General features: G+C 44.8%; 1 protein-coding gene across 2 annotated transcripts in view; it reads left to right on the forward strand.

The window, feature by feature from the left end:
* Positions 1–13,366, forward strand: part of NUF2 (NUF2 component of NDC80 kinetochore complex) — a 104,922-nt gene extending 91,556 nt beyond the window's left edge. For both annotated transcript variants that reach the window (XM_069737446.1, XM_069737447.1), the window contains exons 8-14: positions 2,038–2,134; positions 5,032–5,094; positions 7,731–7,868; positions 8,003–8,143; positions 8,248–8,423; positions 8,890–9,025; positions 13,139–13,366. In XM_069737446.1, coding sequence (XP_069593547.1) covers positions 2,038–2,134; positions 5,032–5,094; positions 7,731–7,868; positions 8,003–8,143; positions 8,248–8,423; positions 8,890–9,025; positions 13,139–13,267 — 880 coding nt within the window. In that variant the 3' untranslated portion in view covers positions 13,268–13,366. The remainder of the gene's footprint in view (positions 1–2,037; positions 2,135–5,031; positions 5,095–7,730; positions 7,869–8,002; positions 8,144–8,247; positions 8,424–8,889; positions 9,026–13,138) is intronic.
* The last annotated feature ends 2,075 nt before the right edge of the window (positions 13,367–15,441 follow it).

Raw genomic sequence — 15,441 nt, forward strand, 5'->3', positions numbered from 1 at the left:
CTGTAGATAAAGGCAGAGGAGAGGACGGGCAGTACAGTGAGTTACATGACATTCTGCTGTAGATGGAGGAGAGGAGAGGACGGGCAGTAATGTGAGTTACAGGACATTCTGCTGTAGATGGAGGCAGAGGAGAGGACGGGCAGTAATGTGAGTTACAGGACATTCTGCTGTAGATGGAGGAGAGGAGAGGACGGGCAGTAATGTGAGTTACAGAACATTCTGCTGTAGATGGAGGCAGAGGAGAGGACGGCAGTAATGTGAGTTACAGGACATTCTGCTGTAGATGGAGGAGAGGACGGGCAGTAATGTGAGTTACAGGACATTCTGCTGTAGATGGAGGCAGAGGAGAGGACGGCAGTACAGAGAGTTACAGGACATTCTGCTGTAGATGGAGGCAGAGGAGAGGACGGCAGTACAGTGAGTTACAGGACATTCTGCTGTAGATGGAGGCAGAGGAGAGGACGGGCAGTACAGTGAGTTACAGGACATTCTGCTGTAGATGGAGGAGAGGAGAGGACGGGCAGTAATGTGAGTTACAGGACATTCTGCTGTAGATGGAGGAGAGGAGAGGACGGGCAGTACAGAGAGTTACAGGACATTCTGCTGTAGATGGAGGTAGAGGAGAGGACGGGCAGTAATGTGAGTTACAGGACATTCTGCTGTAGATGGAGGAGAGGAGAGGACGGGCAGTACAGTGAGTTACAGGACATTCTGCTGTAGATGGAGGAGAGGAGAGGACGGGCAGTAATGTGAGTTACAGGACGTTCTGCTGTAGATGGAGGAGAGGAGAGGACGGGCAGTAATGTGAGTTACAGGACGTTCTGCTGTAGATGGAGGCAGAGGAGAGGACGGGCAGTAATGTGAGTTACAGGACATTCTGCTGTAGATGGAGGCAGAGGAGAGGACGGGCAGTAAAGTGAGTTACAGGACATTCTGCTGTAGATGAGGCAGAGGAGAGGACGGCAGTACAGAGAGTTACAGGACATTCTGCTGTAGATGGAGGCAGAGGAGAGGACGGCAGTTCAGTGAGTTACAGGACATTCTGCTGTAGATGGAGGCAGAGGAGAGGACGGGCAGTAATGTGAGTTACAGGACATTCTGCTGTAGATGGAGGCAGAGGAGAGGATGGCAGTACAGTGAGTTACAGGACATTCTGCTGTAGATGGAGGCAGAGGAGAGGACGGCAGTACAGAGAGTTACAGGACATTCTGCTGTAGATGGAGGAGAGGAGAGGACGGGCAGTAATGTGAGTTACAGGACATTCTGCTGTAGATGGAGGAGAGGAGAGGACGGGCAGTAATGTGAGTTACAGGACATTCTGCTGTAGATGGAGGCAGAGGAGAGGACGGGCAGTAATGTGAGTTACAGGATATTCTGCTGTAGATGGAGGCAGAGGAGAGGACGGGCAGTAATGTGAGTTACAGGACATTCTGCTGTAGATGGAGGAGAGGAGAGGACGGGCAGTAATGTGAGTTACAGGACATTCTGCTGTAGATGGAGGAGAGGAGAGGACGGGCAGTAATGTGAGTTACAGGACATTCTGCTGTAGATGGAGGCAGAGGAGAGGACGGCAGTACAGTGAGTTACAGGACATTCTGCTGTAGATGGAGGAGAGGAGAGGACGGGCAGTAATGTGAGTTACAGGACATTCTGCTGTAGATGGAGGCAGAGGAGAGGACGGCAGTACAGTGAGTTACAGGACATTCTGCTGTAGATGGAGGAGAGGAGAGGACGGGCAGTACAGTGAGTTACAGGACATTCTGGAATCCGTCATGTGATGTGCCACGAGGGATCCTGCGTCCATAGGCTTCCATTCTAGCCAACAACGTATGCCGCAGAATCCGTCGTGGCACGTTTTTCCAATGCAGACAAAAAACATTTCATTGTACGTTTTTTCCAGACGACGTGTCGCCAAATTCCGCAGGATCCAGTGCACGACAGACGAAACGTGTGGCCATGCGTCGCTAATACAAGTGTATGAAAGTGAAGTGATAATTTATTCCAGGGATAACTAAACCCTTTTCTTTTTCACCCTAGGACGGTCCCACCTGAACAACAAGCAGAATTCAAGACTCTTTCCAGTGAAATTCAAGATCTGCAGCAATCCATAAGCCAGGAGTATCGTGGAAAAGACGTGAGTTGCCCCTCGGGGTCTTATAGATGTCATAGCAAGGAGCCCTGGGGCAATATTCACTCCCAAAATTATTTAACTCATATTCTGTATGCCAGGGGTGTCAAACTGCATTCCTCAAGGGCTGCAAACAGGTCATGTTTTCAGGATTTCCTTGTACTGCACAGGTGATAATTTAATCACCTACACACATAATGATTATAGCACCTTGTGCAAAGCTAAGGAAATCTTGAAAACACGCATGGTTTGCGGCCCTCGAGGAATGCAGTTTGACACCCCTGCTGTATGCCATAAAGGAAAAACATTATCAGGACCCCCAAATTGCTGTGTTTCCCCCCCTTTGTTCCTCACAATTTTTACTAAAGTGTTCAAAATACCTTTTAAATGTTGCAATTAAAAATGTCAGTTCACTCTGCAAAAAACAAACCCTCACACGGCTTCATCAATGGAAAAATTTTTAAAAAAAGTTGTCGGGCTTGAGGGGGAGAAATTGCCATAGACTCCGTTTTTTTCCCCCACTGCAGTTGGAGCTTTTTTTTCCAGTACATTACATGGTAAAGAATGGTGTCATTCAAAATTACAAGTCCCGCAAAGAATAAACCTTAAAGGGAACCTGTCAGCAGGCGTCCTCTTGGAGGAGGAATTATTTTTTTCTTCTTCAGTAAGATGGCGCTGCATGTGCAGTAGCAGCTATCGGATCACCGCTATAGACACCTATAGCTACTACTGCGCAGGCGTGGCGGCCGCCATTTTCAATATATATATATTTTTTGCCCTAGCTGGATAACATCAAGAAAATGTATTATTGGCACACTAACCATGCGATTATGCTGCAGAGCAGGTACCACGGCCGACACCAGCCTGCAGAAGCGTTTTTTGTCTCTTACTTTTTTGTCTCTTAGGTATTCGTTATGCAAACTAGGGGGCAGGTCAGTGAGGGATCAGTGACCTGTCAGCAGTCTGCATTATGTATACCTGATCAGAGCACCACATACCCCAGCCCCGCCCAGGAGCACGAGCATATCATTAACTCAAAACTGAAAATAAAGATTACACAACAACCACAAGACAGATTTCATCAACCAAGGTGTCACTGCAATCAGTATGATGGCGCCAACCTGACACTGTCTGTAGGTTACTGTCCACAATCCTGCTGACAGGTTCCCTTTAAGAGTCTGTCTATGGAGAGAAGTTATGCGTCTTGGAAAAAGGGGAAGGAAAAATAATAATTGCAAAAAAAAGCAGCATCATTACATAGTTACATAGTTACATAGTTATTAAGGTTGAAGGAAGACTATATGTCCATCTAGTTCAACCCATAGCCTAACCTAACATGTTGATCCAGAGGAAGGCAAAAAAACCCCATGTGCAAAGAGTAAGCTCCACATTGGGGAAAAAAATTCCTTCCCGATTCCACATACGGCACTAGTTCCCTGGATCAACGCCCTATCAAGGAATCTAGTGTATATACCCTGTAACATTATACTTTTCCAGAAAGGTATCCAGTCCCCTCTTAAATTTAAGTAATGAATCACTCATTACAACATCATACGGCAGAGAGTTCCATAGTCTCACTGCTCTTACAGTAAAGAATCCGCGTCTGTTATTATGCTTAAACCTTTTTTCCTCCAACCGCAGAGGATGCCCCCTTGTCCCTGTTTCAGGTCTATGATTAAAAAGATCATCAGAAAGGTCTTTGTACTGTCCCCTCATATATTTATACATTAAAATAAGATCACCCCTTAGTCTTCGTTTTTCCAAACTAAATAGCCCCAAGTGTAATAACCTATCTTGGTATTGCAGACCCCCCAGTCCTCTAATAACCTTGGTCGCTCTTCTCTGCACCCGCTCCAGTTCAGCTATGTCTTTCTTAAACACCGGAGACCAGAACTGTGCACAGTATTCTAAGTGTGGTCGAACTAGTGACTTGTATAAAGGTAAAATTATGTTCTCCTCATGAGCATCTATGCCTCTTTTAATGCATCCCATTATTTTATTTGCCTTTGTAGCAGCTGCCTGACACTGGCCACTGAATTTAAGTTTGTCATCCACCCATACACCCAGGTCTTTTTCATTGACGGTTTTGCCCAGAGTTTTAGAATTAAGCACATAATTATACATCTTATTACTTCTACCCAAGTGCATGACCTTACATTTATCCCCATTAAAGCTCATTTGCCATTTATCAGCCCAAGCTTCTAGTTTACATAAATCATCCTGTAATATAAAATTGTCCTCCTCTGTATTGATTACCCTGCAGAGTTTAGTGTCATCTGCAAATATTGAAATTCTACTCTGAATGCCCCCTACAAGGTCATTAATAAATATGTTAAAAAGAAGAGGGCCCAATACTGACCCCTGTGGTACCCCACTGCTAACCGCTACCCAGTCCGAGTGTGCTCCATTAATAACCACCCTTTGTTTCCTATCCCTGAGCCAGCTCTCAACCCACTTGCACATATTTTCCCCTATCCCCATTATATCTTAAGGAGTTAAGAGTACTTATTTTAATTTTATTTTTTGGACAAGATCTTTGAGGAGTTTGTATGTTCTCCTCGTGTTTGTGTGGGTTTCCTCCGGGTTTTCCGGTTTCCTCCCACATTCCAAAGACATACTGATTGGGACTCTCAATCTAGATTCCCTATGAGGACAGTGATGATAATGTGTGTAAAACGCTGCAGAATATGATGGCGCTATAAAAGCAATGCATAATAATATATATATTTTTTTGATGGCTAAAAAATGCTGTTCCTCGGTTCTTTAGGAGGCAAAAAAAATCTTAATAACCATACTGTTTCAGTGGAGCATCTAATACCTGCCCTGCTTTATACAGCACAGCCCTCCAATATTCTTAGTGAGCCCTTGTGATAACCAATATCCTTATATCTTGGATTCTATAGCTCGTCCTTCAGGAAAAGATTGCACAGGAAAAAGCTGACCTTGCTGAAAAAATGAAGAAACTGGTAAGTACAGTTCTAAAACAAACAAAAATATATGAGAATGAGAAAAGACATCCAGAAAAAATATTATTTTTTATTTTTTTATTTTTTTTTTACTTTTTTTTTCCCGTTGAGCAAAGAGAGAAAAATGTGTTAAAATGATGCAGTAAGCATTGCTTTCCCCCGAATCTCATTGCTCCAGTGCTTTTAGATGGGATGACTAAAATTGGTCTCGTGACCACTGCAAGCAATCACTGGTCTCAGCAATGCCATTTACATGTATGGTACTTCTCCTCTGAGTTCAGTGATTGTCAGCAGCGGTCACTGCAAATATCAAAAAGAGTGACCTGTACCTCCAAACAGAACAAGACAAGTGTGAAGTACCAGTAGGGACCTCCTAAATGGCAGATATTCCACATAAGCTTCTATAACTTCACATTTACCGTATTTTTCGGACTATTAGACGCACTTTTCCCCCCTAAAAATTGTGACTAAAGTGGGGGGGAGTGTCTTATAGTACGAACGCAGGCGTACCTGTTGGGTGTGGTGTGGCGGCGGCAGAGGTGCAGCGATGCTGGTGGGCGGTACGGCGTGCACCTGAGCAGGGTCCCTTTCTCAGGTGTGGTGACGCCACGGCTCGGTGTCCACGGAGAGCATAGCCGGGTGAATCACGGGTTTCTCGGTGGCGGCGGCCATCTTCCTGAGGCCGTGCGTGTGCAGATTGCGTTCTCTGCTTCCCGAGGCTTCAGGAAAATGGCCGCACGTGCGCAGATTGAGATTGCGGCGGCCATTTTCCTGAAGCTGAGTTTGCAGATTGAGATTTCAGCTTCATGAAAATGGCCGCTGTGATCTCCACCTGCGCACGCACTGCCTCCTGCAGCCATTTTTCTGAAGCCCCGGGAAGCAGAGTACTCAATCTGCACACGCGTGGCCTCAGGAAGATGGCCGCCGCCACCGAGAAACCCGTGATTATCCTGGCTCTCCTGCTTTCCTTGGACATCAGGCAGCGGCGTCACCCATCCTGAGGAAGGGATCCTGCTCAGGTGCACGCCGTACCACCCACCGCGCCTCAGCATCACCGCGCCGCTGCCACACCACTGTCGCAACCCCCTGTGGACACCAGGCCACGGCGTTGCCCACCTTAGCAGGAAGGGACCCTGCTAAGGTGCACTTGCCACAGCCCAGAAAGAACATCAGCACCGCCGACACCAGACGGGACTTATCCTGAGGAAGTGACCATGCCTCCTGTGACCCTGCTGTACCACCGCCAGCCCTCAGGTAAGATACCTTAAATTTGGACAATAAGACGGACCCCCATCAAATAAAAATCTTTTTTTCTGCTATTTTCACCCCAAAATTTAGGGTGCATCTTATGGTCCGGTGCATCTTATAGTCCGAAAAATACGGTAGTATTCCTCTATAAGGGTATGTACACAGAAAAATCTGCTTCAAATACTGATGTGTTCCTAAGAAAAGCGTAGCATAAAATACGCTCATTTTTGATGCTCCTTTGCGTTTTTTCGCGTGCGTTTTTCATGCATTTTTCTCATTCATTAGAATAAGAGAAAACTTGAAATGTGGCAGATATGAAACTGCTTCAAATCTGTAAGAAAAAAATAAGCCACGTATGCAGGAGATTTTAAGACTCTCATTCACTTAGCTGGTTCTAGGAAAACTTTCAGTTTTTGTGACGAACCTGCACAGAAAAAAAACGCAGAAAATACTTAATGTGTGCACAGAACCCAAGGATTTTTCCAGAACTTCAATAATAACGATATAGGAAAGGTCATCGGACTAATAGGTGGAGATCCAACCATGATCGGTGGGCTGCAGCAAACACTGGCCCCTCTTTGCTGTTCACCAGGCACAGCCAACACTAAATGTATAGAGGTGCACCTGGTGACCATCGTTCAGCTGGATGTGAGGAGTTACCGTATATACTCATGAATAAGCCGACCCGAGTATAAGCCGAGGCACCTAAATCTGCCATGAAAAATTGGGAAAACGTATTGACTCGAGTATAAGCCGGGTATGCATTGTCCCCTCATCCCCATCCTGGTATGCATGGCTCCTTATCCCCGTCCTTATATGCATGGCCTCTATCCCCTATCCCTGTATGCATGGCTCCCTGTCCTTGTATGCATGGTTCCTATGAAACAAACAAAAAAAAAAAACACATCCTACTTACCTTCCCTGTGCGCCCTCGCTGCATCTTGTTTCTTCCGGGCGAGGGATCACGTGTCCCCGCTCTTTACGGTAATGAATATTCACTCCACGCCTATGGGAGTGGAGAGGGGTGAATATTCATTACCTTAACGAGCGGGGGACACGTGATCGCTCAGCCGTAAGAGCTGCCGGTGCCAGAACAAGATGCAGTGAGGGCGTGCAGGGAAGGTAAGTAGGATGTGTGCTGGAAGCAGGCGGCTGCTCGTATATAAGCTGAGGGGGGTGTTTTCAGCACAGATTTCCAGTTTGTTCGGCAGTTCCTGCATGTGTTGTGGCAGTCGAACAGCCGAGAGACATGCAGCCACGGAAACTGGGAACATAGTATTTGAGCACGCTGAAGGTACTCTATTAGCACCCGAGCACACGAGATCTATATCATCTGTAAATTCCAGGTGAACGTTTTTCTCTCTGATGAACATATCTCTTTGCCACAGAATCAGCACAAGCTATTCATTGCCACCATGAAGGAAGAACAAGAGAGCATGAAATCCCAGGTAGTGGAATCTCCAGAACAGCGCAAGAATAAAACTGAGCGGATGAAAGAAAATGTCCACAGACTGAAGGAAGCAAGGGTGAGATCAAAGAATGCCCCCGTTGTCTGTCGGCCACTGTGTAATCAATAAATCGTCACCCCCAGTTATTTCTCCTGCGTCTTCTGTCCCTTGTAAACTTCTGAAAGGTTCTGTATATGACATTGTCTTCACAGCAAGAGACCAGTGAGAAATGTGATCATTATCGGGAGCGGGTGACCATGGCCTGTCTGTGGCAGTCAGATGTGCAGGCCTATAATAAGAAGCTGCATAGTATGAAGACCTACCTGGAGATGTACAGGAAGATCCTGGAAGAGGTACTCGGGCCACAGCCCCCTGCGACACCTTATTGTGCATACACTCAGATATGGTGTCTCTCACTTTCATGTATTACATTACTTGTTGTTTTTTTTTCTCTTAGGCTCGACAAAAAGATGAACAAATTGTTAATAAGAACTTGGAGCTGAAATCCGGCGCTACTGAAGAAACCCAGTTAAAAAGAAGTATCCAGATAAAGAAAGAGAAACTGGCAAAAATGGATATCAAGAATCAGAAGAAAGTAGAGGATTTTCTGCAGCGGAAAAACGAGAATTTGGAGTGAGTTTTATTTCCGGTCACTATTTTGTCTTTCTGTACCGAATTCCATGCGAGCTTTCGTCTGTTAGCAGAGAAAATGTGGACAACCCCATGGCTGGTGCCGGCTGCTCGTTATGGTGGCTGGTGCCGGCTGCTCATTATCGTGGCTGGTGCTTGATTACTCTGTAGGCAGATATTTTTTACAGAATTGATCATATGCAGGACAGGCCTTTGGGTGCATATGTCTGTGGTTTCGCACCAGTTTTATTTTTAATGCCCATTACACAAATTTTTAGTTATTTGAGGTGATATTTAGACCAGTAGTGAGGTTCGGATATCACCGTGTTCCTGGCCGCTGAGGCTCCTCTTTGGAGAGTTTGCAAACCTCTGATTCTACAGAAAGCCTGTGCTAGAGGAGGAGTGCCATCCTAGTTATAGTATATATTGGGAAGGAATTGAACGTTTGAGTAATCTCTTAATTACACAGGATCTGCAGCCACATTCAAGAAAAGAGACAGGCCATGCATGGACGCGTATCACATGTTCTTCAAGAAATCCGACAGATAAGCAATAAGAAAGAGCAGCTCCTGGAGGCAGTAGAAAATGACAAGAGAAAGTGTCAGGTGAGAGGATTGGGGCCGCTCATGTCATTGTGTAGTGGAACCCGGGTTATTCCAGATTGTCGACTTCCCAGAAGGAATTGCTGCCTACCTAAGGTTGGGGCTACACAGAAACTTCTTGTATCACTGCTGGTTTTTAACTTTAGCACTCCAAAAAACATCTGCTATACTCTAGTCTGAAACGGCCCAAACACTCAGAACATGAATCCTCATACTTGGGTGAGCTCAAGAGCTTCTGTGTCCATTGATGATCCTTGTGAGATGTTCTCATGAGCTGTGGTCATTTCAATACATTTACCTGGCAGTACATTGCCAGTACACATTGATGGACCTCCTTGAGTTTCTAGTTCATGTTAACCCCTTCCTGACATAGGACGTATTAATGCGTCCTATGTCAGGTGTGGATGCCTGGGTCCGTCCCACTAACAGCTGCTGGTCAACCCCTTCCTAAAAGCTGTAGTGTCCCATGTAAAATAAAAAAAAAACTCCGTTCCCGGCCTCAGCATTAATGCAGCAATTTCGACACCTGGTCTCCCAGTCCTGGAATGACATTAGATTCAGCGCTCACATGGCCTAACAATCTGCGGCCACCAATGGGCTACTTGTTGACACTTCATTAACCCGTGCAATCCTGTCTGGGTGCCAATAAGAGTTCATATGAGAACTGTGATTTTTGCCCTTTGCTGCAATACACGGGATAGAAATTTTAATCTCCCTCCTTTTTCACCTTTTATAAAATTAAAAAAAGTAAGAACATGCCTAATTGGTATTATCTATCAAAATGTTACATTATTTAACTCAAACGGTAAACGCTAAGGCAAAAAAAATATTGAAGAACCAGAAATGCAGATTTTCCAACTCCGCAACGCCCTAAGATGCAATAAAGAACATTCAAAACATGAAGTAAACATGCGGTCAAAGGAGCTCTCCATGCAGGTGAAACAAGTCATCCTCAAGCTGCGAAAACAAAAAAAACCCATCCGAGAAATTGGTACAATATTAGGAGTGGCAAAATCTACAGTTTGGTACATCCTGAGAAAGAAAGAAAGCACTGGTGAACTCATCAATCCTTTGACCGCATGTTTACTTCACAGCAAAACCTTCCAAATGCAAACACCACACCTCAAATCAACTCCAGGCCTTTTATCTGCTTAATTGAGAATGAAATAACGAAGGGATTGCCCACACCTGTCCATGAAATAGCCTTGGAGTCAACTGTCCAATTACTTTTGGTCCCTTTAAAAACAGGGTGGCACATGTTAAGGAGCTGAAACTCCTAAACCCTTCATCCAATTTTAATGTGGATACCCTCAAATGAAAGCTGAAAGTCTGAACTTCAACTGCATCTGAATTGTTTTGTTTAAAATTCATTGTATTAATGTCTATAACCAAAATTAGAAAAATGTCTCTGTCCAAATATATATGGACCTAACTGTAGCAGATTATTAATTTTCACCTATTACCACTTGTGAAAATTAAAAAAAATGTAATATGGGGTCCGTTTTTGATCTGTTGGGGTCTTTGGTGGTTTTTCGACATGGCACCTGCAAACCATTCCAGCAAAATCTGTACTTCGAAATGGTGCTCCTTCCCCTTGCACTATGCATGAAAAGTAGTTTCTGACCACATATTTGGGATTTTCATACTTGAAAGAAATTATTACAGATTATAGGGTCCATGTTATCCTATTACCTGTTGTGAACTTAAAAAATAAAAAAAATGGTCTAAAAAAACCATTTTAGTATAAGAATAAAGAAAAAAAAAAAAAAAATCACCACCCGCTGTAATAAAATTTTGTGAGGGCCGTATGGCGTCAACATAAGCATTGCACCACTAGGTGAATTCATTGAGAGGTTCAGGTCAAAATTGGAGTCTCTTGAGGGAGTTTGATGTCTTGACAGGCCAGGTGATCTTAAAATGCAGCCAAAATTGCTCTCCAAAACCCAAATAGCGCTCCCTCTCTTCCGAGCCCTGTTGTGCGCTCAAACAGTAATTTCCGACCACATATGTGGTATTAACTTACTTGGGGGAAATTGCACAACAAATTGTGGAGTCTATTTTGTGTATATAATTTCATTTTAAATTTCATTTAAAAAAATTGCTGTAAAACTTGTTAAATTATAAGTTTCTAACAAAAAAAAAAAAAACATTTTAAAGGGAACCTGACAGGGCCCCTATGACCTCCAAATCAGTAGCCCAACCAGCCCTTTATAGTGTTTGACACATTAGCAGATCTTTAGAAAAATTATTTCTGAAGTCCAAGTTTAATATGCAAGTCAAGTCGATGGGGCATTTGTTTCCCCAGACTAGTTGCCCCTCTCGGCATGTTATCAGGCCCCAGTGAGTGTGATGACAGGATTGGCAAGGAAAGTTATACAGGATATACAAATGCTGGTGATTTGGGGGGGGGACCTGTCAGGTTCCCTTTAAAAAAAAAAAAAGATACTGATGTAACATAAACACGAAATGGATATTAGTTTGATTGCATTTTTATGCCCTTAAAACAAATAGTCAAACCAAAGTTTGAAAATGATACTTTTTTTTTTAAATGTGTAAAGTTTCAAATATTTTCAAAAATGTAAATTTTTCACTTTAAATTTACTAGGCATGAGTGAATGTTCTCGAGTAAAGTGTTATCCGACCCTGCTCGTGTGCTGAGTATTTTCAGTGAGCTCGAAAAGTATGTTAGAGTCCCCGCGGCTGCATGTTTCGTGGCTTTTCGACAGCTGCAACACATGCAGATTCCCTAACAAACAGGCCATCCCTGCATGTGTTGCGGCTGTCGAATACCCGTGAGACATGCAGCCGCAGGGACTCAAACTTATTTTTTGAGCACGTCGAAGATGCCGTATTTTTCGGACTATAAGACGCACTTTGTCCCCCCAAAAATTGGGAGGAAAATGGGGGGGTGCGTCTTATAGTCCGAACGCAGGCAGTTGCAACAGTGGTGTAGCAGCGTCCCTTACCCAGGGAAAAGACAGAGGTGTGGTGATGCTGAGGCTCGGTGTCGGCAGTGCGGAGTGCATCATTGGTTTTCCTGCGGCTAGCTTCCTGAAGCCGTGGGCTGTTGGAGGCGGCGCGTGCACGGATTGAGATCTCGGCTGACCTCTCGCACTCCATTTTCCTGAGGCGGTGGGGTTGAGATCAGGGAGGCCCTCTGCTTCAGAAAAATGGCCGCCGGAGGCTGCTCATGCACAGATTGAGTTCTTGGCAGCCATTTTCCTGAAGCCGAGGGCCGCCGAGATCTCAATCTGCGCACACGCGGCCTCAGGAAGATGGCCGCCGAGAGACCGGTGATGCACTCGGCTCTGCTCTCCGTGGACACAGGGCCACACTTCTGCCACCATTATCCTGAGGAAGGGACTCTGCTCCATGCTTTGCCTCACTGCCGACACCGCCCCCCGCAGCATCGAACTGCTGGGATACCCTGTGACTGCAGCACCGCCCCACTTCTGCTGCCGCCGAGTTCCTGAGGAAGGGACCATGCCTCCTGTGACCCCGCTCTACCACCGCCGGCCCTCAGGTAAGATACCTTAAATTTGGACAATAAGACGTACCCCCATCTTATAAAAATCTTGTTTCTGCTATTTTCCACCCCAAAATTTGGGGTGAGTCTTATTGTCCGGTGCATCTTATAGTCTGAAAAATACGGTACTGTCGTCACTCGAGCATGCTCGGATGACACCTTATCCACGCACGTTCACTCATCACTAGAATTTACCTCTGTGTCACAAAAGAAATATTCTCAGAAGCACTGAGATTTGTGGAAGCGTTCCTGAGTGATTTCCACTTAGAAAATTGGCCTCATGTAGAAAGATGAATATAGGCAAAAGGTTCATGAAAAACCCCCCAAAACGAAGCACTTTTATCCCTGTAATCGTGCTGACGAGGGGAATCCTCTTGCATATAATTTTTCCTGCACAATAAACACCGTAAAAATCAAAACCCAGAACATTATATAGTAATATTAATGGTGTTCGCAACAACCTCTTCTTCCTCCAAAAAAAGCCTTAATGCGTCCGTCAGCAGGAAAAAAAATAAGGAAAATTTGTTCAACTTCCTTTTAATGTAATTTTTCTTCCTTTTCTTGCTTCTCCACCAATTTTCTCCTTACAGGAAGTCATGACCAGCTTTAGAAATGCGCTGGAGAAATATCACGACAGTTTGCAGAAAGTCTCCGATCGCAGTGCGGCACGGAGAAAAGAGAAAGTAGCAGAGCTGAATCGAAGGCTAAACCTACGATAGAAGTTTCCAGTCTGTATTACGTCTGTTTTTTGTTTGTTTATATGTTACATTTTTAAATAGCTAATGTGATTTATTAATCATTAAATAACTATATTACTCCTGTACCAAGCTGCCGGGCTGTGATTTATCGCGCATCTTGAACATTGAACATGGGAAGATGTTTACAACCATTAAGTTTGAGATGGGGAACATGGAAAGTGACGTGAGGGAAGTAAAGGAAAATGTATTACATTAAAAACGCCATTGATAAAGAGCTTTTACTATTATATTAAATCATAGCCGGCCACATAGAAATTTCCCTGAGTGGAAACGTCAACCATCCGCAATCGCCTTTTTGGCTGAATCTTCAAAAACCCGCAGCTTCTGGCTCACTGTCCTGTTCTCTGCTTCTCTTCTTTCCTATTTCCATCGTCGCACGCAGTATCTTTGACTCCAGGCCAGGACTTCTGACACTTCACATCGTGACGTTTTTACACAAGTCGCCTGAGTGACGCCACAGCGCACAATGAGACTTTGTCGAGACGGAAGAAAAAGCCTGGAGTGAAGGAAGCCGAAGAGTATGTGGGGGATGAAGAAGAAAAGAAACGCGGTCAATGAACTGCAGCCCTGTGAATCCATTCTCCCATCTCTAGTCCAGAGTACTGTATGTCTCCGCTCGTTTCGCCAAGGAATCCCTGCTTCCTCCTAGGGTTGTATAATAACTCAATTAGCCCTGAGTTCCAAGAGGAACTTCTATATGGCCAGCTGCAAAAAATGAAGGGGACACCAGCCATTCCAGAGATAAAGGTTAATATTGTGAGTGACCGCTGGCTGGCAGGTATGGGTCTGCACTTCTTACCACGCAGTATACGTTTTGTTTTACAATGGGTCTCTATGGTGGACAAACAGATGATCCTATATCCATCATCACTTTTGGGCACGTACCTACCACCCGACAGTGGCCACAATTATCGTATATCTAGCCTAAATTGGTGAAAATGCCATTACTGTAGAACCTGACTGACATTTTTTTTTTTCCTTCAAGCTGTAGAGCAGGATGTCAATTTTCACAAATCTAGAAAGACCTCCCTTATCCTTCTGCGGGAGAGGAGGAAGGGGGACATGAGACACCTAATGGGTGAGTAGTGGGATGGGGCATTTCCTCAAACCATAATGAGCGTCTTACAAAACTCTACGGTGGGCCTAGGACCTACCATATACCATTTGCTACATTTTACCTCCATTACCTTGATGGATGCCCCAAGTGATACTCATGTTCTGGTATATTCTTCCATCTCCTCTAGAGTTCTTGGATTTGTCGAACAAATAGTCAAATTTCTTAATGATGTAATGGGAACACTATGGGGAAAAATGTTATTACTAAGGACTGGTTAGACAGTGGAGCTCCAAATTTGTCAGAAATGGACAGCTCCCACATGAAATGACCTGGAAAAATTCTACAAAATATGGGATAAATGTTGCAATCCCATTACTCAGCTAGCCTACCACAATCATTGTCTTATGAGACCCTAACCCCTGATAGAAGACCAACCGCCCATAATAATAATAATCTTTATTTTTTATATAGCGCCAACATATTCTGCAGCGCTTTACAGTTTGCACACATCATCATCGCTGTCCCCGATGGGGCTCACAGTCTAGATTCCCTATCAGTATGTCTTTGGAACGTGGGACGAAACCGGAGAACCCAGAGGAAACCGACCAAACACGGGGAGAACATACAAACTCCTTGTAGATGCTGTCCTTGGTGGGAGTTGAACCCAGGACTCCAGCGCTGCAAGGCTGCTGTGCTAACCACTGAGCCACCGTGCTGCCCATAGGTTTTATGTATCCTTCGTGATCAGTGCCTTTGTCAATTCTTTCTGCATCAATATCGGCACTTAAGAGGGGATGTCCACTACTTCAACCATTCCAGCAGGGTCCGCACTGGCTCTCCCAGGGCTCCCGTGACATCATGTCATGCAATATCTGTGGCCATTTAGCGCTGGCTTCACTCTCCCCTCCTTCAGATCCAGAGCAAGTAAGAGCTGTGGCTGGCCGTTCTCACTGCCTCCGGATGTTAATTACGTCCATAGAAGATTGAAGATAGCACTGATTTGTCGCCTAATAATATCACGCGATCCCCGGTAGAGCCAGTGTCTACATCTCAGGATCAGCACAGACGCTGGAGGTGA

Source organism: Ranitomeya imitator, chromosome 8 (assembly GCF_032444005.1).
Source record: "Ranitomeya imitator isolate aRanImi1 chromosome 8, aRanImi1.pri, whole genome shotgun sequence".
In the NCBI taxonomy this organism is placed as follows: Eukaryota; Metazoa; Chordata; class Amphibia; order Anura; family Dendrobatidae; genus Ranitomeya; species Ranitomeya imitator.